This window comes from Oryzias latipes, chromosome 1, assembly GCF_053564925.1.
Source record: "Oryzias latipes strain Hd-rR chromosome 1, Olatipes_Hd-rR_3.1".
NCBI lineage: Eukaryota > Metazoa > Chordata > Actinopteri > Beloniformes > Adrianichthyidae > Oryzias > Oryzias latipes.
The window spans coordinates 8270001-8297317 of record NC_136237.1 but is presented as its reverse complement, the minus strand read 5'-3'; the positions used below and the strand labels follow the sequence as shown (position 1 = coordinate 8297317).

The following is a 27317-nucleotide window of genomic DNA, read 5'->3' as shown; positions in this document are numbered from 1 at the left end:
GCAGCCATGAGCATCTGCTCACTGACTGATGCCCCGGTCCTGCCTCAAACCCCCCATGTAAGACACCCCCAACCCCTTTGCACGTCTTTCAGCTCTGGTCAGTTCCCAGCCTCTATCTGAGATCAGCGCTGGAGGGAACAGATGCATGCGGGCAGGAAGCATGAGGTCACATTGCACTGCGGTCCCTGTCGCAGCGAGGGGGGGCATTCCTCAGCGCAATGGATGTAAGATGGGAAAAAGAAGATGAGCAGTGGGGGGTATTTGGAAGTCGTTTCCTGTGGGAAAGCTCCTGAATGACTTTGGGCTTGTGGTGATCTGTGGAGCTCTCAGCTTCCGTGATGGTCTCTGGATCCATTTAGCGCCGTGGTTTTAGGGACAGAGCTGGAGGCCAGTGAGGGTGGGGCTCGGGGTAACATTAAGGTGTCTCCATGAGTCATTTGGGTTTTTTTTTTAATATGTATTTGTGTGTGTACAAAGGTCGTGACCCTCAGCGCTGACATCTGAAGGTTCATCATCACCTTCAGTCCTCGCTCTGTCGCCAACTTTTTTAGGGCGGAGCCTCACTTCTGTCTGTTACAATGATTCAAACCTGGTTGAGTGTAAATATACAACACTCATGTCAGATTGTGGGGATAATTGTTTCTTCCCCCAATTCTCTACAAAGTTATTAACCCTAGAACACTTCCGCTATAAAAAGTTACACCATCACTTTTGCCGGGTAATTTTTACCAGATACGCAACAAAAACTACTCTTCATTAAAAAACAGATCAAAACATGACAACACATGATACATTTGAGTGGTTTTCTTTTATTTTCACCTGTAGTATGCATAACAAAATGAAAAACATAAGTTCCTAAAAACATGCTCAAAAATTCCTGAAAAAAATTGGGAATTTGAGAACAAAAAATTCCTAAAAAACAATAAAATGATGCTAGAAACTTGGTCTTTGGTCCACCCATTCCTGGGACATGTGAGACTTTCCTGGTGAAGGCACAGACTCCTCGACACGTGACATATTGAGATCCATGAAATGAGTTTTGCACGGGTGAAAATCACCCGGCAACAGTGCTCTAGGGTTAAGGACTGCTCCTTTCAAGCTAATCCCACGTTTAACCCTTTCAGACGTCTGCACGGCGGCCTCCACTCAAACTAGTGCAGCTCTGTTTAACAAACTGCCTGTTTCATTTGGTGCTGGTGGGAGTTTGGTTTTTGTGGCCTTGCTGACCTATCCAAGACACATTCCACCAAACCTGCACGTGTGACACATTTGGCTCCAGAACATCCCTAAATCTTAAAGCGCTCATTGAGTTCAAGCTGCAGAAGAAATGGTTTATTTGATGGGAGGCCAATTTCTGCAATGCACAGACAGAAAACCAGCATTTGGTTTTCTCGCTCCTTTTATTCTAAAATCTGAAGCTGGAAATGTGATTTTTTTGATGCAGGATCTTCTAATTACAGTTCATCAATAAGTCAAAAATGGGATACAATGGACACCATTTATGCCCCTTTTGTTATGTAGACGTACATATATATCCCTGTTATATTTCTCGTTTGTTCAAATCAATTAAAGTATTGTCCCATTTTTTAGGGTGTACTTTCTTTTCTTTATTATTATTATTTTCTTGCTGGTTTATTAGCATTAATTCTAAACCTAGACGTGTTTCATTTCAGCAAATATCACCATTTATTGTAGAGTTAAATATAAGAGATTGAAAAACTAAAAGCTGTAACAAACCTATAAAATGTTAAAGAATGAATGAAAACAAAATCTAAAAGATGACTTTATTATCTAGGAGGAAAAGTCCCATCAAGTACAAAAGGAGAACCTCTTTTTTCTTCTTTTTTTTTGTCTGCAAGTCACATTCCTCAACTTTACCTGAAATAAAAACTGAGAACGTTTTGTTGAAATGAATAAATAGAAGAAAAGCGATATAGAAGAAGTTATGCTGAACAAGTTATGGGAAAAAGAAAAATTAAAAATTTCTGTACAAGTTGCTGAGTCACTCCACCGAGTTCAAAAATTATATGCAGACTTCAATATATAAAGGGTACTCTTACCTAAATGTATAGATCTTTTCAATTTAAGACTCAAAATATACAGTTTACATTTACAGGAGGGCTGGTGTTGCTGGTTCCAACACAGAAAAATAAGTTTCTGCTGCTTCAAAAGATCTCGACGTTAGGACAGAAATATCAGACATCGATAAGAAACGGTTAACGAAGAAGAGCGTCTTTGTTAATAACAAAATGACAAACACGGTGTTAGCTCTCTCTAAAGCCTGCCTTCATTGTACTTTGATAAAAGTAAAAATGTTGAATTATAAAAGTAGTATCTTTCCAGTCTTCTTGGTGCTTTCCTCTTCCAGAACAGATAAACTTGCAGATATTCTTCTGGAAATGCAGCCACTGCGACACGTTTTCACTCCACCACAGACCTGAAGCGAGCCGAGGCTGAGGTGATCTGATCACTTTGGGAGAAAGAGGAAGGCAAGGCTCCTGCAGAAGCATAAAGAATCCCAGCGGAGGGACGTGGAGCCGCGACGAGTCTTCCCTGCCTTCATTCCCCACAGAGGGGTCAGCAGAGGAGCCGGACGTGGTCTGTGGGTGGGGTGGGTGGGACAGTCTGTCCGGGATGTTTCCTTTAAGATGTTGGCTTGAAAGCCCCCTTCGGGCAAAATGTGAAGGGAATCGCTAATCTCGAGCATGGAGATGTTCACATCTTCAATGTGTGTGCGATCTGATCTCAGACACTCGGCGCCCTGCGTGGCTTCCATGAAGGGGCCGCCGCCAGACGTGAGGCTTTAAAGCTGCAGGCACCACCTCTCTAAAATAAATTTAAAAAAAAGCACACCAGGCTGCATCCAGCTCTGTGTCCTCTTCCATCTCGGTGGGGACACCGGTCCTAACGGCGGCTGCAGTGGTGGAGCGTGTCGCCGGAGGGAGGAGCCTGATTGGCTCTGAGCCGTGTCTTTCTGACACCAAGTTTTAGGGAAAGGAGCTAAGATGCAGCTGATTATAGCTTGTTGTTATGAGACCTAGAGAGACGGGCAGAGAGGAGGAAGAAAACTTTTGGAAAACCTTGTTTTCTTTTTCTTTTTTCTTTTATTTTGCATTATATGGTAGAAATATAACTAGGAAAAGGTTACAAAAAATATATTGGATGCCAGTGAGTCAGAGCACAGCCATGTTGGTTAAATGGAACTGAACGGCGTGGTGTGATGGCGGCCTAAACACATTTCTTCAATGGTCTTACCTGAATATGTCCATACATCAAAGGAGCAAACTAAACTAAATGTTGTTGTTTTTTTCTATTAATCTGTACATTTTCTAACATTTTTTCCTGCAAAACATAAAAATAGTCCTTCTCTAAAAGATCAAATGTACACATAAAATAACATCGGTACAACAAACATGCGCATTTTTCCTTTCTTTTTGGGATAAGAAATGAGGTAAAAAGCTGCAGCTTATGAACAGGTGGAGTTTAACTGGGTTTTTACAGCCAAAGCCAGTGTGGGTTTTTTTCTTCTTCTTTATTTTAAAAACAGAGAACATCAACCTTAGCTAAACTTTGCTTCATCTCTTCTTCACAATGCATACGTCATGAGAATAAGAAAATACATTTCCCTTGGATCCTCTATGTTACCAACATGGCTGCAATTATTACACAGTAGAAATGAGTCTTTTTTTTTCTTTACATTTACGATATATAAAAAAAAAAAAAAAGTCATCACACCTAATGTGTGAAAATATTTACTTTCTTACAAAGTTTTTTTTTTCAACGCTGTTTTAAACAAGTGAAAACAGCAGCGTCCCGGATAGCGAATTATGTTTGTTTAAGAGCGGCACCCAGGAGTTTGACATCACAATCTGCAAGAGAGAGACAGAACGGAGGGAAGTTAATACATGCGGGGGGTAATGGGGATGGGGGGTGGAGGGGTCGGCACTGTCTCCGGGATCCCAAACACAGGAAGGGGGGGGGGGTCACACGGATACCTTCGGTGACCCCGGATGATGGACGCTGATGCAGCTCCAGCTGCTCAGGATAAAAAGGGGATTTTTTTTCCAAACTGAAGCTTTTATTTCTTAAATATTTCTTGTCACCGGTTCATGGAAGTCATTTAAACACCGGTTTAAAGTCCCACTCCAGCTGTATTTTTATCTATTGCAGAATCGTTCTCAGTGTTTGTTAAAATTATGATTACTGTATACTGTTTTTAGCCAAATCTAAACACCTGTATCGTTTTTTAAGACATATTTTCTGTGGAGCGGCAGGAGCTCATTAGAAATTCATTGTGGGCAGGGAAGTAACCCAACGCTGATATCCCATCATGCCTTTTGTTTACACTCTCTCCCGCCAGCTTATACATCCTCGCAACCCCAAGCTAACATTAGCGAAGCAACAAAACGGCGAGCAATATCAGAGCCATCCAGTCAGTTCTGATCCAAATGCATGAACGGATCGTCTGCAAGCGCAGGATCTGGATTTGGAGCGGAGCAGGGAGGCTTTGGCTCGCCCAGGGCAGTGTCTGCGTCACAAACCTCACCAAACGTTTTTTTTCCAAACGGCGGGTTTTCTTCCGGTCCTGATCCGATGTGATTGGAATATTAAAAAAAATACCCAGAAACTGAGTTTTAATTTTTAAATTAAGAACATGTTAAAAACACCAAGAAGACCATTTTCATTGGAGTGGGTCTTTAAAACTTTTTTGCCATCTTCTAATGTTGGCTGTTAAAAGCATTTTCTCTATAAAATTCTTAAAAATAAAAAAGGAACACACAGCTCGAGCTTTACAATGATCCTATATGCTTCAATATAGTTCTGATGGGCTTAACGTTATGGCCCAACGCAGTGGAAGCATCATTAATAAATACTGCTTTTATGTTTCTTATTAAAAGATAAAGTGTCACGGATTTTACTGGTTTGAATTTGCTGCTGTAATTCATAATTTTATGGGTTTAGCTTTATTTTGAAAAGACTTCTGCTGGAGAAGTGCTTTTCAAATAAAGTAGAAATGAAAATAACAGGTTGAGTTTAATCCAATGTTTCATTAAGGCGTGAGACCACAGCAGACGGGTAAACTTGAAACCCTCTGTGGTGTCACAAAGCACCTAGAAATGTTTGCATATCTAAAATAATAGAAGACTTGTAGGGCTGGGTTTTAAATAAATCTTGATCTACAAGATTCAGTGTTGATTATTGCATTTTTCCCCTGAAAGCTGCTTTGCAAGTCCCACCTTTTTTTTCTTTTTGTCTGTTTTAAAAACTAAACAGCCCCAACCAAGATTGATTTTTGTGCTAAAAATTAAACAATATATAAATAAAGGCTTCGTAAACAATAAATCCCAGTATAATAACAAGGATTGGAGGGTTCGGCAGTGATACCCAGCCCTCCAGAGCAGCGGGAAGCTAAAGACAACATGTTGACGCTGGTTGACTCCCAGCCCAGCTGCTCCCTTCCCAGCTTCGTCTCCGCTGACTCCTCCTCTGAGGTTGGAATTCAGATTTCTTCCCCTCTCTTCTACTTGAGCTATTCAGTGTTGAATCTCTTCAACCCCATCATCTTCATCACTTTACCTGCTGGCTTTGAAGCTCTTGAGCTTCTGGACAAAGAAGCTCTCCAGAACCTCGGCACACTGGTAGAAGGGGGAGTCGCTTGGGTTGTAGTATCGGCAGTTGTCAAAGATTTTGGTCATGTCTGCTACAAACTCTGTCAGCTTCACGTAGGCCCGTTTCAGTAACCTCTCCTCCATGGTGGACAAGTCTAAAGAATCCAACAAACAAAACAAAAAAGGGAAGTTAAAGATTTTGGACAGCACAGAAAAAATACACAACTTGTTTTTGTGCCAGAAAAAACACAATGCAATAAAACAGAAAAAGCAGACAGATTCTTTCAAAAATAAATGCAAAAAAGAGAATTTTATTGTTTTATTATCTTTCTTTGGTTTATTTTTAATGAAATTTCTGCGATTTTAGTATGGCCTGTTGGCCAACATGTATAAATAAATAAGCTGCTTATTTGACAGAAGAGAGGAACTTTACTTTGATCGAATCCTGCATCTATTGTTGGTTTCTCATTAGGGCTGGGGGTCACCGCCAAAATAACGAGTTTGAGTCACGAGTCGACAATGCAAGTCAGACATATTCTGCCTAACGATTAGGGAAAAACAAATTCTTCAAGGTCAACCTTTTTGGAAAATACATAAATTCCAACATTAGTGCTAACAGAAATGTGTTTTTGGATGAAAAATGCAGTCAGATCATTCTTTTTTTGATCAAATGAATACATTTTAAGCGAAGATCTGTTGCAGATTTCTTTACACTATGGTCTTCCTGAAAGAGCATTATTTCAAAAGGAACAATTTTCATGGAAATCCAGTAGAAGTGTTTGAAAATGCAATAAAATCCTGGGGTTAGATTCTCTTGGGAAGCACATTTCAGTTTTGGTGACTTTGTTCCAAAAAGAGTCCAAGCTAAAACTGGAACTGCATTAAGGAGAAAAGCGACTGGAAGCCGCTAAAGGCTTAATCTAATCTGCTGCTGCCGGTGGGTCGCTCTGCACGCTCTCTCCCTCAGGGTGGCTTTGAAAAAATACATATCCGACTTCTAGCTTCTTTCACCCCCACCCAGCCGGCCCGGGGGCTAACAGACCTCATGGTCAAAATCAAAGACCTCCTTCTTCTCTGGCATCAGATTTCGTCTTAAAACCCTTCATAGTGGACCGACGGCTGCAGCCTCATATTTTCACAAACCAACAGGGTCTTTTACTTGTGGTGGAAAGGGGGGGGGGGGGGGGGGGGGGGGGGGGCAGAGTTTCCAGGACCAGGCTAACAGACGTGAAGTGTACCACCGGTCCCTTTCCAAAAGGAGCCCAGCAGACTCGGAGCAGCTCATTAACGGCTTGTTTGTGTGGAAGTTCAAAAAGGCCCCGTTGACGCAGGTCCACCTCTACACGGCCGGTTTGATCTGAGTTGGAGGGCTTCCTCCCTGCGGCCTCGCGGTGGCTCAGATAGAACGTCTAGGCGTAACTTCCAACACTAAAGGCCATCATGAAACAAATCCTTGTGCCTTTTAATCTCCCAAACAAGGTTTGCTCACAATCCCAGTGGGAATAATGGAGTATCTGACATTTTGTTTGACTTTTTTTTTTCTTTTTTTAGAACAAGACTGCACAGTAGAGGCAGAAAGCTGGTATCTTAATCCATAATATTAATGTACACACATTTAGTTTAAAGAGCTGCACAGACATCTTGGCTTTACAAAAAAGTATTTGATTTCTGGTTGATTTGGTAGGTTTGCCCGCTTTAGTCAGCCACCAATTGTGCAACTTCCCCCACTTGAAAAGCTGAGAGAGGGCTGTAATTTTCATCATTGGACAACTTCAACTATGAGAGACAAAATGAGAAAGAAATCCAAAATAATCACAGTTACATAGAAACTCTTTGGAGAGAGCTGCTCTAGAGGAGATCTGCATGAAGGAATGGGCCAAAATACCAGCAACAGTTGGTGAAAACCTTGTTAAGACTTGTGAAGACGGAGAAAACGTTTGACTGGTGTCATTGCCAACAAAGGATATATAACAAAGAATTGAGTTGAACTTTTATCATTGACCAATTACTTATTTTCCACCATAACTTACAAATAAATTATTTAAAAATCAGACAATTTTCTGGGTATTTTTCTCATTTTGTCTCTTCTAGTTGAGGCCTCACATCTTTTTAAGGGGGAGAACTTGAACAATCGGTGGCTGAGTAAATACTTTATTGCCCCACTGCATTCTGTTCACAGAGACTCGTCTAATCAGTCTGTCACCTGAATTGAAGACACCTGTGAGATATCAGCCTAAAACAACACGGCAGGAGTTAGTTGATGATTTCTAACAGCTGGGACAACCGACACCAAGAAAACCATTGGGAAAGTTTAAACACCGCAATGGTTTACCATCTTGCAGTGCTTGCATAGTCCCCCCTGCTTAGGAAGTCATGTGAAGTTTACCAATGAACACCTTCAAGATTTAGAGAGAGATTGGGAGAAGGTGTTGTGATCACATGAGACCAACATTGAGCTCTGTGCCATTAAGTCAACCCGTCATGTTTGGAGGAAGAAAAATTCTGCTTTTGACCCAATTTTTTAACCATGGAGGTGGAAATATTATGTTGTGGGATGTTTTTCGGCACAGGGCTACATCATGTCGATGGAAGGATGGGCGGAGCCATGTACAACCTTCTGGCTGAAGAAGAATCCTATCAAGCTCAGTCTATAGAACCTCAATCCTATAGAAAACCTATGGAGAGACCTAAAGCTCAGAGCTGCTAAGCAACAGCCACCAAATCGGAATGATTTAGAAGTCATTTGCAAAGAAGAGCGGACGGAAAATTCAATTCAATTCAATTGTTTTTTATTTGTACAGCCCAAATTCACAACAACAGTCATCTTGATGGGCTTCGTATCGGTAATTGAAAAAGTGAAACATAAAATCAAAAGGATCATAAATATTTCCATAATAATAATAATTCCACCTGATTTGTGCAAAAACAAAGACTTTAAATACTTATTTCCCTCATTACAATGCAAACATCTTGATACAAATTCTTTAAAGTGGATTTCTTGGTTTTCTTCATGATTTTGTATCTCTCTATTCAAATGAACAGTTAAGATGACAGACTGTCAATATCTTTTAGGTGGGCAAACCAATGAAATCAGCAAGAGATCAAATACTTGTGACCGCCACTGTAAACTCAATCCTAAGAATTATGGGTGGACAGCAAACATAGTCATTCGTTTAACAAATATCAAACCACAACTTATCGTAAGGAAGGTTTTCTTTTTGCCGAAAAAGAAAATTGACATCAAAAATTTGTAGTCACAAAATAATCCAAGAGACTCTGACTGCTGGTTATACGATTTTGATCATCATCATTACAAGACATCTTAGTGCCACTTTTCTGATTATTAAAGTAAAGTAAAGTAAAGTAAAGTAAAGTAAACTTAAGTTAAAGTACTTAAGTCCAAACGAAAACCTCCTTAGAAAAAAGCTCCAAATCAAGCTAATTACGATTATTTTAAGACATATCAAACGGGTTTGGAATTAATTGTAAGTGAAATATGTTTCAATGCAAAGAAAACATAAATAAATCCTCACTAAAGGAGGAATGGTGAAATAAAAAACCCAACCAAAACAAGCAGAAAGATTCCAAAGCTGCCACACTCACCCATCGGTTCCTTGATCACCCGGTAATAGTCGGGCGCATCGTTGGTATCCACCGGCTCCAGAAACGGCCAGGCCATCTTATGCGCCTGCGGGAAGGAGTGAGAGAGAAAACACAGAGCTAGACAAGTGGGAAAGCTGAAACCATAGAAGAAAAACAAACGGGAGCATGAAGATTATACTGAAAACAGGTGGATCAACACAGATGTTCTCCCAAGCTTTTCTCTCCATCTCTGTCCGTTTCACTCAGCGGTACAGACCGCTGGGCGAGAGGAAGAGAAAAAGAAAGGGAGGCCGGTTGGGAAAGATTAAAAAAAGAACTGAGGCTAGGCACATTTCCAAAAAGAGGGGGCCAAACCCATCAGATAAGATGAACACAGCGGGCTTTGCTGTTCTTAGTCTGCAGAGGAACTGCAGTGTTTTCTGTTGGATAGATGAACGGGCAGGTGGGTCTAGCGGCAGCACCAGTTGGTGTTTTTAACTCTGCTGTTGCTCCCGCTCACCTGTAAAGAACGCAGGATCCTCCGCAGGCCTTCAAAATCCTTCTCAGTGAGCGGCGTGAAGACCGTCATGGCGTCTTCTGTTGACTGACACTGAGGACACACGTACTCGTCAATGTGGTTGGCCTCGCTCTGCAAGATTCCCACACAGCGGCCGTGGTACCAGTTCTGACATCGATCGCAGCCGATGTAAAACCTGAGGAGGAAAAGAGAAACGCTGACCACAGGAAGACGTGACACTGAAGTGAATGAGAAGTCAGGGATGTGAAGACGATGAACCAATTAACCACGGACACGAGCTCTTTCAGCTCCTTACTGGGACTCGTCGTACGGCGTCTGACAGATACAGTACAGCTCCTCCGTGCTGCTCTGCTGGCCTCGTTTACACTCCACACAGATGTAATCGTCCATTTTCTTGGCCTCCTTCTCCGTGATACCCACGCAGTCCCCATGGTACCAGTTGGTACAAAGGTCGCAGCCAATGTAGAACCTTTGGACACAACGAGGACAGAGTTGGTCAACGGATCGGCAGCGTGTAAAAATGAAAGGGCTGAATTTTTCCTGTCTGCTGATTTCAACTGAAAAGCTGTGAATGACCGCACGTCCAATGGGGGGTTTGGGATACAGCCGCATTTCCCTCATTTGGAATAATTGATTAACAGGAACGTTAAATGTTTGAATTCAGTCTTGTAGCAGTTAGGTAGTGTCATGCGATATTCAAGCATGTTTTTACACATTTAAACTTTGTATAGAAGTATAAGAACTTCCCTTTGTAAAGTAAATTCTTGAAGATAAAGAAACCCCTCCCCCCCTTAGCCTTTACTTCACAGTGGGGGAGGGGTTTCCGGGATTCAGCCCGGTTTGCACAGTGGTGTTAAGTGGGCGGGGACAGCACACGGCTTCGGCGCCTCTTACTTTTCTGTCGCAGCTAACAGATCAGCGGTTCTTACGGCCCTCAGCAGCAACCTGGACTGCGAGGACCGTATTGTTTCCGAAATTCCTCTTTCTTATTTTTTGCTTCAGTACTGCCACATGCACCAAAATTCACCAAAAGTTGAGCGCATCTTGGCACGGTAATGGACCACCACCAGAAATTTATGACATCACAGCGGGAAAACCAGTCCAAAAATGAATGGGATCAAAACTGTCAAAATCTGCTAATGATGATTCATTTCCTTCGGGAACAATAAAGTATTGGGTTGTATTGTAACAAAACCAAAATGCATATGTTGGGAATATCAAAAAGGAAGTTTTGAAATTATTATGGGATGGCCACGGGACCTATGGCTTGGTGGCCATGTTGTACAAAAGTGTGTTTTCGCACATTAAGGGGGGAAAAAAACCCAACAACTTTTATTTAAGCAAGTTCCATCAAATTTGTCCTGCACCCCACAAGGTCAACAACCACAACAAAAAGGTTGTTGACCTTTGACTTGGGGAAAAGTTTTGAATTTTTCAACCAAATCACCTTAAGTGCCGGCTAAAAATTTAAACTCCTTCAAAGGGTTTCAACGTATCGCCTTCAAATGTATCGCCTCCAAACTCCTCCTTCAGCATCATTTGGAAGCTACTGTTTTGATCTTAAAGGAGCGTTCCCCTGTTCCCCTTCACATTTTTTGCAGAATATTGCATTTAATTCATAAATCCTTGTGAATGTGGGTGTGGTTAACAAAAATCATCTATTTCCAAGGGAATCCCAAAAGTTTACTTTTGCAGATTCTTCTAAAAATAAATACATGGAGATAAAACGGAAAAGCCGCCATTTTTTAAATGAATTTATCTAGTGCAGCTCTGACCAGGGTGGCAGGGGCAGGAGGGGAGGACGAGGGGCATGTAGCAGCTAGTGAAGGCCAGTCAGTCAGAGGGCGTCTAGGGCCATTCAACGCTGCTCTGGCTTTAATTTGTAATGGAATTTAGTTAAACCTCAGCAGATCTAAAGGGGTCACCCTGACTGAAGGCTCAGCAGAGCTTTGGCGTACTTGGTCTCGTCGTAGGGCGTCTTGCAGATACAGTACAGCTTGGTGTCCTTCTTGCTCTCCTTTGTGCATTTCGTGGAGATCATCTTCTTCTTCTTGGACTTGGCAGCCATCTCCCTCTCCTCTTCCCATTTCCTTTTGTGAGAAGTAGAGACGGTGGTGGCGAGGTGGTGCTGGGAGGCGATCCGATGGGAATCTGCCAGAGTTTGCTGCTGCTGCTGCTGGCGGTGGGCCGCAGCGGCTGCTGCCTGAGCTGCCTGTTGGGCGGCGGCCTGAGCCCGTTCCTTCTCCCGCTGCATCCGCAACAGATCCCTCTTTAACTCCTCCTGGGAATGTGAAAATAAAAGGTCAGCTCCAAACAGTCTGCAAATGACCATCTACGTGCCTCACACGGTTTATACCTGAGCCTCAAGCTGCAGTTCTTTGTCGAGAAGGGCTCGCTTCTTCAGGATCTCCATTTTGAGGCTCTCTTTGTGCCGGTAAAGGAGCGAGGAGAGCTTGCTAGCATTGGCCAACCTCCGTTTTGCTTCAACCACCTCTTCCTTCTTCTTCTTTTTGGCCGCCTGCCTTTCATTTTTGTCAATGCGGTCAAGGAGGTACTTCATCACCTGGTTGCATGCGATCATCCTGAAAGCAATAAAACATTTAACACAAGAAACTGCTAAAATTACAAATTATAAATCACACTCAACTTCCTTGTTGCATCTGTTGTTATTCCTTAAAACAAATAACTACGTTTATAGCATGAGATATCTATTTCTAATTAAGTTACAGTCACTTTCTTTTTTTTTCTTATTTTTACAGTCACTTTATTTTCTCTTTTTATAGTCACTTTACTTTTTTCAGCCTATTGTTTTTTATTTTGTAATTTGAAGTTATATTCCCGGTTAAGACTGGAGCTTGAGAGAAACGGAAGTTCAATTTCTATGTATGTATAACATTATAGATATTAAAGTTTACTTTGACTTAACTTTGAAGTTAACAGTTTTTGTGCTGGATCCTCAAATGTGTCATATATATTACAACAATTTAAACCCCGGAAAGACGACGCACAGATAGAATCTACACTGTGGACATTTTCTACGGGGCAAATCTGGTCCAATAAATTCACATAATCGACGCCCTCCATTCCCCGCACGTTCACTTGTGTTTGCTAATATTCACAACTCGGATCTAAAGTTGGTGTCTCCCTCTGAGTGCATTTCTGCAAATAACACGCAAACGCATACAGAGCTGCTGAGGTCAGACGCTGGCCAGGGTTTGTACAGCGAACACGGGAGAAAACAGAAAACTGTGTGGAAGTGCTGCACACCCAAATACGAAAAGAGAAGAAATGTCAACTCAAAGTGTGCATGACAGGAATCAGTGAGAGTTTTGGTTAAGGGAGTAAAGGGAGAAAGCAAGAATAAAAAACGGCCTGAAATGTTTCAAGGAGAAAGCAGACAGAGCCACTGTAATGATGCAGCAGAGAATTTCAGGTCTATGTGAATCAGTAATGTTGACACAACATCTGTGGACATAAACATATGGTTGTTAGGGTCACCGATGGGTCAAGAGCGTCTTCTCTCCACAGCTGGTATTACAAAAAAGGGTAAACTTTGAAAAGTTGTGTTTTTATTTTAGATTTCAAAATTGCATTAGCCACAGCTTGACCTACAAAATACAGTGGATATAAAAAGTATTTGATCCCCTGCAAATACATTCTTTAAAGCCAATTTCTTGAGTTTCTTTGTGATTTTCTATCTCTCACTGTTCAAATCAACCTACCATTAAGATGACAGACTGTCAGTTTCTTTTCAAATGAGCAAACCTACGTTTACTCCGCTGTGAAACACTTCCAAGTAAAATATTAAGTTTGATGTGTAACAAAACTGGACAAACTTGTCTGAACAAACAGTAAAGACCACAAACACTTGTGATATAAAAGAATATCTATTTCTACAAACTACACTCTGGAAGTCGGTGCAAGACAAAGAGCTTTGGTAGTTCTTTCGGAGATGAGGGAAAACATTTCAAGGCAAACGCTTGTTTTTCAGACGGCTAAAACTTGAATTCCTGCAACCAACACGTCAATAAAAACCTGTCCTCTTAGGATCGCAAAAGTGTCGTCTGTCTCTGATTCTGCAGACTGCTCCACTGTAAGAGATAGAGGTCCGTAATATTCATCATTGAAACACCAACTGTGAGAGGCACAATGTAAAAAAAAAAAAGCAGGTTTTAATTTTTTAAGAATTTCTTTGTATAATGATGCAGAAAACAAGTATTTGTTCAATAACAAAAGTTGACCTCAATACTTTGTAATGTTGTCTTGGACTGAGGGAAGAGCTAAATCCTCATTACTGCACCATTATACATATAAATTCTTTAAAAATCCTGAATTGTGATTTACTGAATTCTTGATTTAGATTCTGTTTCTCAAAGTTGAAGTGCATCTACTTGCAGTATTGGTGACTGACGAATGATGCGGGAAAAGAGACGGTGAAGTCAAACCTCTGGTTTTCTTCTCTCTCTGCAGGCGTCATGGTCTTCTTCTGCTTCAGGTGCTCGATTACTGCGTTCTGCTTCATGACCACCTGAAACATGGGACCAAGGTGGCAGAAACAGGGTTGAACACTTTTGAGGTTGTTGGTGCAACAGTTGCAGTGAAACAAAGAACAGAAGCATCCCACTGTAGCGCTCTGGTCCTTCAGGTGCTCTAATTCATTGTCAAGATGAATAAAACAAACCTGAATTTGTTTAGCAATCATTTATGATGTGACATCAATAGTAGTGATTATTTTTAACAAGGCCTAATGTGACCAGAGAGTTAAACAAGCTGCAGTAAACCGAGAGGAGGTCTAATATACGAAAATAAACAGTCTGAGGACATTTTATAGACTGGAAGTGTTTATGAACCGATAGAAAGCAGATGAAGGAGACCCGACTTTACCGTGCGATGCTCCTGTACACACCTGCTTCTGAATGATGTCGCTCTGGTTGGCTGCATTAAGGGCGAGTTCTTTCTTTGCTTCTGACGCTTGTCGCTTCTTCTGCTGCTGCTGCTCTCTGAGCTGCTGGATCCTCTGGAGCTGCTCCTGGACCGATGCTGCCTGGATGGTTACTACATTTCCAACCTGGGCAGAGGTCATCATGTGTCATATTTCACCGGAACGACGTTGTTTCATCTATTTGGGTAAAAATTTGATTCTGACTGGCTGCTGGGTGTGCATTAAAAAGTGATAATCCACACCTAAAAAAGGATGTTCCTGGTCACATATCCTGAATGTTCTGTATCACTGCGCTGGCTTCTTTAAAACAAACTTTTGCTTCATCATACGGACAAAAACAAGCGGTAAGAAGTCGAGGTCGGTGCTGGTGGTCAGGTTACTGTGTCAAGGCGCCGCACCACATAAAAAATAGTCAGCTTTTTGTAAAAATCTAAAATGCGAAAAAACAACAATAAAGTACTAAAAACTGATAGAATATTTATTTCTTTTGCAAGTGACTATGGTATAAGCAAGATAATGGCCTTTGAGGTGTTCATTACCGGAAATGTACGCACTTCGCTGAAGAAACCGTCCCCCATGTGCGTTCATTTCAGTTTCACGTCAAAAAAAGAACAATTCCAGGAACAAAAACCAAGAGAGCTGGTTTTCTCGTGATCTCCATCCGTCTAAGAGCAGAGCTGAGCTTTTTCTCCTAACTATTGTTCTTTCAAAGATCCTGGCTTTTTCCAAGTCTCTCAGATCTCCTCCGCATTTCCCTCCTGCACGCTCTTGCGTCTCTGTTCACCTGACTGTTCCTCTCGACCTTTGAACCCACTGATCCCTAAACTCCAGCTTCACCCCCTCTTTTGTAATCCACACAAAACTCATTTGTTTTAGACTGCTCTCAACCCATCACAAATATGTCTCATTTCCTCTACATTTTTGCATATTGTTATTGAACTTTTTCTGTATTTGAACATAACTTTTACTCTGTTGCTGAGTGTCAGAAAGAGTGCATGTAAACTGGCCACAGCTTTTCCTGGGTCTGGTTCTGCTGGAGGGAGCTTTTCCTCGGTAATACACAAAAAACATTTGGGTGGAATTTGTTGGTCATTTATCAAGCCGTTAAAAAAAACAGTAAGACAATCTGGCTTTATTGGAAAAAGCTTTTCAGAGTTATAATGATGAGAAATGTTTGGAATGAAGTGGACACTTGTTACCAACTTGGCTCAGTTTTCCGTTTTTTGTTGAGCAGAATTTTAGTTGAGTTTCCTAGTTGAACCGATGCCTTTTAAATGAGCTCAAATTGAAATAAAATGTTTATAATTATGAAACAGTTAAAGCACACCGTCATCATTAACAGCAAAAATACCGTAAACTGGGGTGAAATGTGCCTGGCATCTCTCTTATACAACCCTCTGCTTTGCACACAGATTCTCTTAAGATCAATAAGTGCCTTCTTTCATATCATCAGTCAGATCTAGAGCATGAACAGCTGGAATTCTTCACTGTCAGCTAACAAACGGAACCAATACCTGTCCAGTTTGAGCTGAGGAGGAGCCACTCTGCTGTATCTGAATGGGAAGTTGCAGTTTGATGTGCTGTGGCAGAGAGCCTCCACTCTGCTGGGCCTGCAACTGGGCCAGTACCTGCTCAGACAAAAGCCCGACTCAGCACACAGGCCAACGGGGCGGATGATCGCCGGGCGTCTGGTAAATTCTCACCTGCACTGGCTGCTGCAGTCCGGACACGCTGATGAGCTGCGGGGTCTGCTGCAGCTGGGTGGTGCCCTCCTGAGCTTTGACCTGCAGCGAGGTGGGAGACTGGATGGGCATATGAGCATGCGTGGGAGGGGGTAACTGCCCCTGGGGGTTGACTGAGGATGGAGTGCTGGTGGTGGCAAGAGTAGCTGCCCCCGCTTGGACTGGGGCAGCAGCCTTTTGTGCCGGCTGGGCTGGGGTTCTGTTGGAAGTGGAGTTTGGCTGGCTGGATGCTAAAGACAGAAAAAGCGGATCGTTTAGAGTCTTTTAAATGTGTTCAACAAAACAGCAATTTGATTTCTTTCTGATTGTGATGGACGCTTTTTTCTCCCATACCGGCAGATGATGGGGTGAAGAGGAAGCGCTGCACCTGGCCATTGGGCAGTGCTGCTTGCATGAGTTGCTGGCCAGGTCCAGGAATGACGGTGACGCCGTGAGGTATGACCTGCAGCTGGCCTGTGGTCTGACCCTGGCCCTGAACCATCACCGTCAGAGCCTGCTGACCACCGACTCCAGTCTGTCGATCCACACCGGAACCACCCTGCTGCTTCTGAGGTCGACAGGAAAGAGAAGAAAGGCTTATAATGCGAACTCAACAAGAAGCAAAAAGCATGTAAACAGTGAGGATTTTGTTTCTGTAATGAAAAGCGAGTAAGAAACCAAAGAAATTCACTTTTCTAATGCATTTTAAATGGACTTGTTTGTGAGGGATTAAACGATTTTGTCTGCAAGATAACATTTCTATAAACTTTAGAAGCTGTTTTTTTTTTAAAAGAAATGTAAAAAAGATAAAAGGCACAAAGAGAAAAATCATCAACCAACGTTTGCTTGGTTCTCTTTGTGAGGATAATTAGAAACAATATTTGGAGTCCTCTCAGCTGTGCGTGGCCCATCTGTATGGCCACCTAAGCAGCTACACTAGCTGCCGTTCTCCAGAAGGCCGACTAACATTTTCCGAAATATTGACAGATATACAGAGTGAGAGTTTTGCTTGAAGTGTCATTTTCTGCATGCATGATGAGTCCTCGAACATGTGCTCGTCGCTCCTGTTTGCTCAGTCACGCATCGTCACAGATCTGCAGATGCTGATTTCTGCTCGTTTCAGATGGCATCACCTGAACAGAACCTGACGGGAGAACCCAGCCTTTCCTCTGTTTTTTTCTCTGATTTTACCATTATTTTCTTTGTTTTGAACAAATAAAAAAATAACGTTCAAATAAAACTAAATATTTTTGTCCATTTTCTTTGTTTCCAACACAAAGTGTTTTGCTTTCTGCAAGCAGAGTTTTGTTTTTACAGGGGAGGGATTTGTTTCTTAAAGTCACACATGTAGACAAACACACACACACACACACACATTCATGGAGTCTCCCTCACAAACCTGTGTGAGTTGTGTGAACTGGGCCAGGCTAAGTTTAACCTGGCCCTGGCTCTGTGCTCGTGGGGTGCCGGGTGGTGTTTGGCCTGCTGCCTGTCCTGCTGCATTGGGGCTGGCTACACCCTGGCCTGTTACCGTGGTGACAGGGTTTGTAGCAGATATCCCCGTGGAAACCGCCTGTCCGCGGATGATCTGTGTCACTACTTGCTGCCCGCCCTGACCTAGAGGAGAAAAAATGTCAACAGTTTAGAGCTGCGTTGAGGCCTGTGTAAACACAGCAGACAGCTTTCGCCGCTCACACGGAGGAAGAGCCGTTACCTTGTTGCACCACAATAGGTGTACGGATTATGGTCTTTCCCATCTGACCCGTCTGCTGGATAGGGGTTCGGATCATTGTCATGCCTGGACGAATCTGACCCCCTCCTGCCAGAACCTGGAGGATGGTTTCATAAAGTTACTAAACTGCAGGAGGCTTAGAACCAGCAGGAGCAAAAACACAGAATAACACTCATGACTACACAAGCAATGCCCCTCCCAGGTGTGGATCACACAAACACCATGTTAACAGTCCAAATCTAAAGGGAATGAGGAGAAAAGGCCGGCCTCGGCTGTACCTGTTGCTGGGAGCCGGGGGTGTTGGCCTTGATGTTGAGTGTGGAAGTGCGTGGCTGGAATGTGGAGTATGTTTGGGCACTGCCTGCTGTACTGGATGGGATAATTCCCAACACTTTCTGTTGAACTACCCCTGTAGACATAGCAAGAAGAGACACGCGTGTTAGTGATCAGATCACAGGTGCTGATTGACAAAAGGCAGCTCACATCAAACCTAAACTGAAGAACTCACATCGAAAGTCGGTGAATTAGCAATAAAAAACAACCATCGAACGCTTTTCTTATAACACGTAGCAGTACGTAGCACAATGGAACAGTTGTATGGCCGTCTGGTAATAACACACATCAATCCATTATCTGAGAGCATCTCTCTTTACACTTTTTGATGAGAGCCTTCACAAATATTAGCTCAGCAGGTTATCAAAGCGTCCGAGGGCTCGCTGAAAGCGCAGCTTGTCCTCCACCAACATGCCCAAATCCATCCTGAATTATGCATGGTTGACATCTCACTTCTGAGCTTTGAGCTGACAAAGAGGGCATTTGCCGTCTGCGCTCACGAGCTCACGTGAAAGCGACGGAGGGAGGAACTGGAAACGAGCAGCACCGTGGTTCTGCGGCCGCAACCGAGCAGGTAAACCTATACATCAATGGTTTTCCTCTTCAAACAGAGATGTTAGGCCAGGTCGTAAGGCACACACATCAAACACTCTTTTCTATGGAAGGACTGTTTGGACAGGCCGTGGGGTTTGGACTCAAGTGAGTGGAGGCTGCAGAGGCACTCCTCCACTGAAAAAGTCTGGGAGGGAAAAAAGAGAAAGACGGATTGCTACTATAGAGGACTACCTGTCTGGGAAGCCTCCATCTAAGTAAACTTGTTTTCCTGCCTCACTTCCTTTAGCTTTTCTAAAACAAACAGGGGTCCTCCAGTCACGCTGCATAAATACACACGTCCAGTAAATTGTCACCCTCTGCCTGAACTTGGATTCTCCTTTACAGAGGCTCCAAAAGAAAACTCCCTCTGTCCAGCGTTTTTGTTTCCTGCAGCAGGTTATTTTCACAGGACATGAAGAAATGTCAGCTTTGCAGTGTGTTTTCAAACCGCAGGATTTCCTCTGCATCATGTCTCAGAGTAAGCTGTCGTGTAATTCAACAGCCTCTACATTTAGAAAATAAAAACATGAAATAGATGTCAGTCAACAACAGTTTCGGTTCGAACCTTAATTTTTGGGCAGGTTTTGTTTGATATGTTATTTGTGGATTACGGAATAACAAAAACTACATATTTAGACAAATCTCTAATTTGCTAATAAGCAAGTAAAAAAGACAAAAATACTTTCAGCTGGCTTCTTCTCCACCGGGTGGACGTGGTAGAACATCAAATAAATCCAAAGGCCTGTTTGACACAACGTAAACATACTGCTATGCAGTCGGGAGGCAACAATTGATATTCCCCGTGATTCGGTTCAATGGTGTAACATTTGATTCAGTTTAAAATTGTGACATCCATTAGCTGCTGCAGGCAGCGGGCTGTGCTTCCAGCAGACAATCGTCCCACCCACCCATCATGATCAATATCCTATTCTGGATTGATGCCGTCATACTACACAATTCCATTCCATTCCATAAACAGAAAACTAAACAAGAAGGATCACCACAGGTAAGTGTGCCAGTGGGAAACATCTCTGATGGTGGTACCAAACCAAACCACACACGCTAGGACCAGGGCTGGCCAACCCTGGTCCTCAAGAGCCACAATCCTGCCTGGTTTCCAGCTCTCCTTGACCATCTTCTCCTTATTGGCAGACTCAAGTGATTCCACATCCTGATTGACTGAACACATCTGGCATAGGTAGTCGGCATCAAGCAGGCCAGGGAGATCTAGAAACCAGTCAGGGTTCAGGCTCTTGAGGCCCAGTGTTGGTCAGGCCAGAACTAGACCAACACCATCGTGGTGAATGCTCCAGTGGGACCAAACCCTTCTGGAATTCTGGTCTCAATTACAGACAAACTGTCACTGCTACCATGTTTCACTGTGTCTTTGTGCTTTACACTGCTCAGTAAGTATTTAGGCATTACATTCTCAGACATAACGGACATGCTTTCTTGCACACAAGTCAACTATTTTCACAATTTCCAGGTTGTCCTTTTACAAACGCCCTCACACATATATGTATGTTTAATGTACGGATCTGTAGTTCATCCTTTATCAAATGTACACGTGTGATGAAATGGCGCCAGTAAGGCTCAGTTGTCTGGGCGTAGGACTGGCGCAGGAAACAAGGGTTTGCTTCCCAGAGGGTGCAATGAGCTTCATCCAGTGCGGGTCCTTGAGCAACACCCTTCGCGCTGCTGCCTAATTATGTAGCCACAAGGAGGCCCAAGTTTGGGTCGTCCTGTGCTGGTCCCCAGCCCAGATGAAATGCAGAGTTGTGTCAGGAAGGGGATCCGGCATGAATAAAAAAAAATCTCAGCCAGTGGGAATCAGTGAAAGCTGGATCGCTGTGGCGACCTCTGAAGCGATAGGCCAAAAGGTGAACATGTGTGATGAAATGCATATTAAGTGAACAAAACAACAGCACAGAGTTCATTTATATATCCTCGGTTTTTCTCTGACTTAATAATCACAGTGGCCGTACCTCCTTGCGTCGTCGGTACGTTGACAGTGACGATCTTGCTGTTTGCGGGAAGTGGCAGCTTGGTGGTTAAAACCTTTCCGCTGCTTGTGGTTCCCGTGATGTGCAGAGTGTGTCCACCAGATGTGGCCACAGCTGCCTCTGTGCCCGCTCCTACCAAAGCAAGCAAAAACTAAATGAGATCAAGCACGAAAACAATTTTTTTCCTCATCTATCTGTAGTCAAAGTAAAGGAGGATTAAAAGGTTGTAATCATCTGGGATGGAAAAGCTAAGTCTGCTTCAGTCTAGGTGATTTTTGGTCCATTGCTATCATTTCCTATGATTCCATTAGTAGAACAGCTTTAATAGCAAAAGCTTGTCCAAGTCAAAACGATCACTGGCATGTTCTTTATTACTTTTCTTTGACATCTAAAATGGTTTTACTACATAACTCAGTGGAGAATGTGACTTTGGTCATATGATTTTCCTTTTTTTGCTTTATTTTAAGGCAAAAACACATGGGGGGTCCTGCCTCCTGCATGGGCTTAATTACCACTCCGATCAAGCGTTACTAGTGGTTTTTAAATTATAATAACGCAGTTTTTAGCCAGAATCTATAATTTTTCTAGGACATAGTTTCTGCAGAGCAGCAGGAGTTCATTAGAAATCTGCCTCCGAGTTGAGGGCTGGACTGGCTTACACCTCCTCCCACCCCCAACCTAACATCATTGGTGCAACGAAAACGACAAGCAGCCGCACAGTTAGGATCCTGATGTCAGCTCAGACGGGGAAAAAGAAGACGTTGGTGGATCTATTTGTCTGCAGGTGGATGCATGGGAATGGAGCAGAGCAGGGAGCTTGTAGCCTGCCGACTCTAGCTTCTATGTCACTGTTACGAACTTTTTCCAACTGCATTTTTCCGTCTGTTCCTGATTTACAACGATTTTAGCAACAAAAAACAAATACTTGGAAATGCAATTTTAAGCGTAGTTTTCTTTCTACATGTCCTCGTTTGTGAGACAATGCCACAAGAACGCTTAGAAACAAAATTCTCATCAAGTTGGGACTTTAACATGTTTCCATTTAAAGTAATTCAGTGTCTGAATCCCTGAGAAAAAGTCAATTTCACCTGAATTGGACTAACGTATTTCTCTTTTTTGACTTGTTCTGTGCCGTACCTTGACTGCTTTGGCCCTGCTTGACCCAGGTGGCAAAAGACTGCTGGAAGTTCTTGTTCTGCTGGAATGTCACAGGAGTGCCAATCTTGGTCGATAGTACCACCTTGGCACTGGGGGTGCCCTGGCCTGAAATGGAGCCCAGGATGACTTTGGGCGTGGCAGCAGATAGTGAAGGAGTCCCTGTTGGCGTGGCCGTAACCGAACCGGGCTTCTGTTCGAGGCGCTTCTGAGACAGAAAACCATGCGTTCAACCCAAAAACGAGTGAGAGTTTCCAGTAAAGGTGAATCCCATTAACTATCAATAGCATTTTCTACTAGCTACAACTACTACTTGTTGTTTTTAGGAAACTCAAAGTGACACGTTATGATCTAAATTGTGAGACTTGTTGATCCACACTCACTTTGGCCTGTTCTGCTGCTTGGGCTTTCTCTCTTTCCACCCTGCAAAGTGATAACAAGCTTGAGATAAGCAAATAAAAACATGGCTATAAAGACGGTGAAACTGCACATGTCAGGCATCAAAAACACCCAACAATCTGTGGGAGGCACAGAACTGAGGAAATGTGTGATCTGAGGTCAGATAATAAATGTTTTGGCAAATTAAAACCAGCTTTCAAAAGCATACATCTTCATATGTGGATGAAAACGTTGACAGAGCCCGTGGAGTCAGTGATTCACCCCCTGAATGTCTCTGTCAGCAGTTTGACATGTCCGTCCGTAGACTGTAGTGACAAACAGGTATGAGTTACATGTGTTCCCCTTTGACCTTTCTGAGAAGGCTCGGATTTCCCACAGATCCAGCTCCTCTTCAGCCACCCAGGTTTCAATCACCACCGGTCCAGTCTGTTTGGTGGACTCTGGCTTCTTGGGCCGTAAGGCACTGGAGCGCAGACCTTTCCTTTGAGGGGTGTGCGTTTCTGAAAAGTGTTTTTAGGAGAATAAAATAAAAAACATTTACAAAAGCTAGTTTTATACCATTTTTCCACAATGAAATAAAAAAAAAAGTATCCTTTATTTTCCTAGAAAAGCATTTAAATATACCACGGCGTACATACCAAGAAAAAGGTGAATTAAATCTGTAACTCAAGACCTGAAAATCTAGTTTACCTTTTGGAGTATCAGGCACCCCCAAAGGGCAGATGATTTTGCGGATGCAGTACTCTGAGCGAATCCCGTAGGGTCCCACGTCACGGCGCTTTATGATTTCGGTGGTGGTGATTTCCGTTTCTGATTGTTCTGAAGCAATATTCAAACAATAAAATGAGCATTTTAAATTTGATACAGTTTTTACAGTTCAAACTGATAAGACTGTTATAATCCTTCAGCGGATTTTTTTCTGGCTTCCTCTTCTCGAATGAAGACAAAAGGAAGTTGCTATTTTGGAAAGGGAAGAGTCTACCTGTGCGCGTGGTGCCAACCGCGGCAGACGGCTTCACGGCCATGTCGTCCCATCTCAGACTGGCCCACAGAAGCCTCAGCATGAGGCTCACGCCGGCCAGAGACTTCACGGTCTGCAGCCGGTACCTGAGCGCCACAACGCAGCACATTTCAGTCAGACATAGGTCAGGACTCCAGGAAAGAACTAAAAGAATTCAACTGCACAGAGTTACAGAAAACACTGTGGGCCAGAGAGGGGAAGACACAAGATATACTGCTTTTGTGGGTTTTCCTTCATACTGGTTTCCACAAAACCATAAGAAGCTTTCATACATCCTTTCATGCAGTAATCTGGATGTGGAAGCAATATTATTGCTTGCTGCAAAACATGTCAAACAAGTACTTTCATTCACATAGTTCCAAAATCGTGTTACGTTATTTTCGAATAAACCGATTGGCTGCAATTATCCACCAGTAAATTACTGCAAAAAAGAAAGATGTGCATCCATTCCAGCCAGGAACTGTGGTCTGACATCGAATGTTTGTGCTCTGACCTGGTTGCTGAAAACATTTAGAGTATTTACAAAAACAAAATCGTTTGAGCCCGTGTAAGGTTTGGTAGGTTTCTCCCTTTCCCATGTGGAACCACAGGCGGAAAAGTATGCACTGGTTGCAGGGCTTGGTCAGAACACAAAGTGAACATCATGACACCTCTCTGACCACCAGATGATTCACGCCTGAGGTCTGCTCCGACCTCAGAGCTCCTTGTGCGACAACGGTCTGGGATCGATCGCCGTACCTCGGGCCAAAGCCACAAATGATGGGGGGGGGATACGACAACAGATCAACAATAAATCAGTGCAATATGTGACGTCACATGAAAATCCATGAGGATTTAAAGGTGGCACAAAAAGGGCCTTTAGCTGATTTTTTTTTAAATGCTGATGTTTATCTTTTATGCTTAAACAACTTTGTGTTCCTTATAGCTTATCGAATGACGTGTTTGCAAAAAAATGGAGAATGACTGAGTTTCTTTAAAGCACCATTGGTTTGCTAGACTCTAACCAACTTGCAGATGCAACAGGTGAGTCTTTTAAAACAGAAATGTTATGAAAGACGGTCGCACCACAGACTGTTTAAATCCTGGTGAATGTGCAAAAACTTCCGAGGAGCATTTAGCAGTGACAAAAACAAAAATACAAAAAAAAATACAAAAAGTGACAAGTCAGGTTATAGGTACCAGGTATAAGCATCAGACTGTGCACTTTAAAACAAAGGCAACCATTTACCTCGTCAACATTTGGTCATAAAGATATCAATAAACAGCAGTCTTTGTGACTGAATGATATTTCTACCATCAGTAACCCTTGTGCTATCCTAGGCATTTTAACATTGGGAGTTGGGTCATCTAGACCCACTAAACAGTGCTCTGAAGCTTTTTTCTTCAATGATTTGTGATCTTCACTGATGTCCATGGATTACATGAAATCTTTCCACCTTTATCCACCTTTGTCATGGTAGGGAGAACACGTCAATGTAAGGGTGGGGTCATCTAAGATAGCACAAGGGTAAAACAGGTTAAACAGAAAGAAAAGGTAGTGAACTCGCCTCCACGTGATGCCAAAAGTGGGTCTGGGAGACGGGTATGGCCAGATGTCCGGCGCAGGCTTGGCGTTGTAGCTGAATATGGGAACTTCCCGTAATCCTCCCCGCCTTGCCAAAACCTTCAAATCATCGTGCGGTAGAACGAAAATACTCGTCCGTTTGCTTTTGGTGACAAACTTGCAGTATGAAGGAAGAGCGGTGTCGGAGCGCATCTTCTTGGTGCGGCAAAATTTGAGAAGGTGCACTCGGCCCTTCGTGGATGACGAGGCCTCGAGGCTCACGGTTACAGACGACACCGAGGTTTTACCTCTTTCAGTGTCTGTCTGACTGACAAATGCTGAGAGGGTCTGCTGAGTCAATCTTTTGCTCTGGTTGTGTCCCGACTGGCCATCAAGCCCAGAGGAATAGACTTCAGTCAGAGTTGTTTTGCTCATGCTAGACAGCGTGGACACTGCTCTTCTCTCGGTTGCAATAACAGGAGGTGCCGATTCTCCAAATGCTTTCAGCTGCACATTGGCCACCCTGGTTTCTGTAGAGACAACAGTGGTGGTGGTGGTGGTAGAGGTAGTGGTTACCTCGGTGATGACGGCCTCGAACGGCTCTGCCGACTCGCTGTTACTGTTCTCCTCAGCAAAGCCGTCACTCAAACTGGACTCCTCCGCTGAAAGAACCGGAGATGGAGCCGCTCTGATGACTTTCACCCCCATGACCCCAGGAGTGTGTTTGGTCTCCACAGGATGAAAAGTTGAAGTGTTGTTGTGCAGCAGAGAGTGATCTCCATCCCTATCGGTGTTGTTTTCCAGCCTCGTCATCTTCAGTGAAGGTTTGTAATCCGGGTCTGGTGTTGACTCGGCTTCAATGCCAGAAACCCGACGCGGCTCTTCACCTTTGACCTCAGCGCTGTCATTCTGTGAGCCCAGATCTCCATTCACCAAGGCCTTTGGCTCTGTGCTTTCCTTCAGCGAGACCACTAGCCTTTGATCGTCAACTGTTTCAATGCTGTTCGTCTTGCAATGAGCCGTGTTGGAGAGAACGCCGTTATTTGAGCTCGACAAAGAGTTACTCAATGTATTTCCACAAGACAAGCCATCGTTACCATTTACCTGATGGGGAGCAAGAGGTGCCTTGGAAGTGCCGTCACCCATTGTTCTTTCGCACTTGATGCTCTCTATAGTTTCTTGGGTCTCCTGTGACGATAAGCCATTTTTCTCTGTATCTGAATGCACAGAACTCAACATTTCTGCATCTGGCTTCAAATGAAAAGAGTCCCGACTGTTTTTTTGGTCAACGATATCTGAGAGCGTCCTTACAGAGTCAGACCCTGAGCTTTCCATTGGTTCAGCTTTGTTTACATCTGATGCAAAACAAGCTGCCAGTTGGTCTGAAGAGCAATTAGTTGACCCATGAGGCGTCTCCTGCAGACCAGAAAGTTTCTCTGAACAGTTCGAAGTGGTTTCCTTTGGCCCCGCTGTCCTTTCCACCAAGACCTCCTCCATGTTTTCAGAAGTGGAGGTGATTTTATTCTGTGGTGAATCAGAACCATCACCTGTACCTGTCATGCAGCAGACTGTGGGCGTGGCCTCAGAAGCAGAAGGCAGACTGTTTGACAGTTCAATTCGACTTTCTTCTTCTTTCTGTGCTGCACCTGGACTTTTCTCCTTTGCTTTCGCGAGCTGTGCCTGTGCAAGAGTGTGCGGCCTGAGGGGTGACCGCGGTCGAACTGGAGTGCTCAAACCCGCAGCAGAGCAGGACAAAAGTGGGGTAGGACTTTGCGGTATGGATGCTGATGCTTGCTGTCTTTGTCGTTCCTCGACCGCGCTCTGCTTCACTCTGCGCTCCAGCAGGTTGTCCAGTTTGGAAGTCTTTACTTTCTTCTTGTAGGCAACGCGATTGAGGAACCCCTTACTAACATCAACCACGTCATAGTTGAAGGGGCGCTGAGGATCTTCTGCAGGCTCCTCTTTCAAGGAAGACTCGTCTGCATCTGCAGACAAAATAAAGATGGAATTCACATTAGCCTTAAACCTGAGTTTACACTTCTTAAAGAGGCATTGGCCAAAATACGGATGTCGATGGCCCCAATTCGTATTTCCTTAAGACTTTTAAGCTGCATCTCACTGGGTTGAGCAGCTTGTCCGTCAGTT

General features: G+C 43.4%; 1 protein-coding gene across 3 annotated transcripts in view; it reads right to left on the bottom strand.

Moving 5' to 3' along the window:
* Positions 1-1770: 1770 nt before the first annotated feature.
* Positions 1771-27317, bottom strand: part of LOC101168342 (nucleosome-remodeling factor subunit BPTF) — a 48186-nt gene continuing 22639 nt past the window's right edge. The window contains exons 15-36 of one of the 3 annotated variants that reach the window (XM_023960379.2): positions 25177-27157; positions 23591-23715; positions 23299-23427; positions 22958-23108; positions 22593-22632; positions 22192-22417; positions 21037-21186; positions 18403-18533; positions 18107-18221; positions 17792-18009; positions 16747-16960; positions 16375-16643; positions 16186-16299; positions 14636-14797; positions 14175-14257; positions 12086-12311; positions 11688-12010; positions 10025-10198; positions 9712-9904; positions 9213-9297; positions 5578-5764; positions 1771-3037 (exon numbers count right to left, since the gene is read on the bottom strand). In XM_023960379.2, the coding sequence (XP_023816147.1) occupies positions 3016-3037; positions 5578-5764; positions 9213-9297; positions 9712-9904; positions 10025-10198; positions 11688-12010; positions 12086-12311; positions 14175-14257; positions 14636-14797; positions 16186-16299; positions 16375-16643; positions 16747-16960; positions 17792-18009; positions 18107-18221; positions 18403-18533; positions 21037-21186; positions 22192-22417; positions 22593-22632; positions 22958-23108; positions 23299-23427; positions 23591-23715; positions 25177-27157 (5318 nt within the window). In that variant the 3' untranslated portion in view covers positions 1771-3015. Of the gene's footprint in view, positions 3038-3081; positions 3870-4464; positions 5765-9212; positions 9298-9711; positions 9905-10024; positions 10199-11687; positions 12011-12085; positions 12312-14174; positions 14258-14635; positions 14798-16185; positions 16300-16374; positions 16644-16746; positions 16961-17791; positions 18010-18106; positions 18222-18402; positions 18534-21036; positions 21187-22191; positions 22418-22592; positions 22633-22957; positions 23109-23298; positions 23428-23590; positions 23716-25176; positions 27158-27317 lie in introns of those variants that run through there. The other 2 variants (XM_023960380.2, XM_078956545.1) reach the window with 2 other exon arrangements.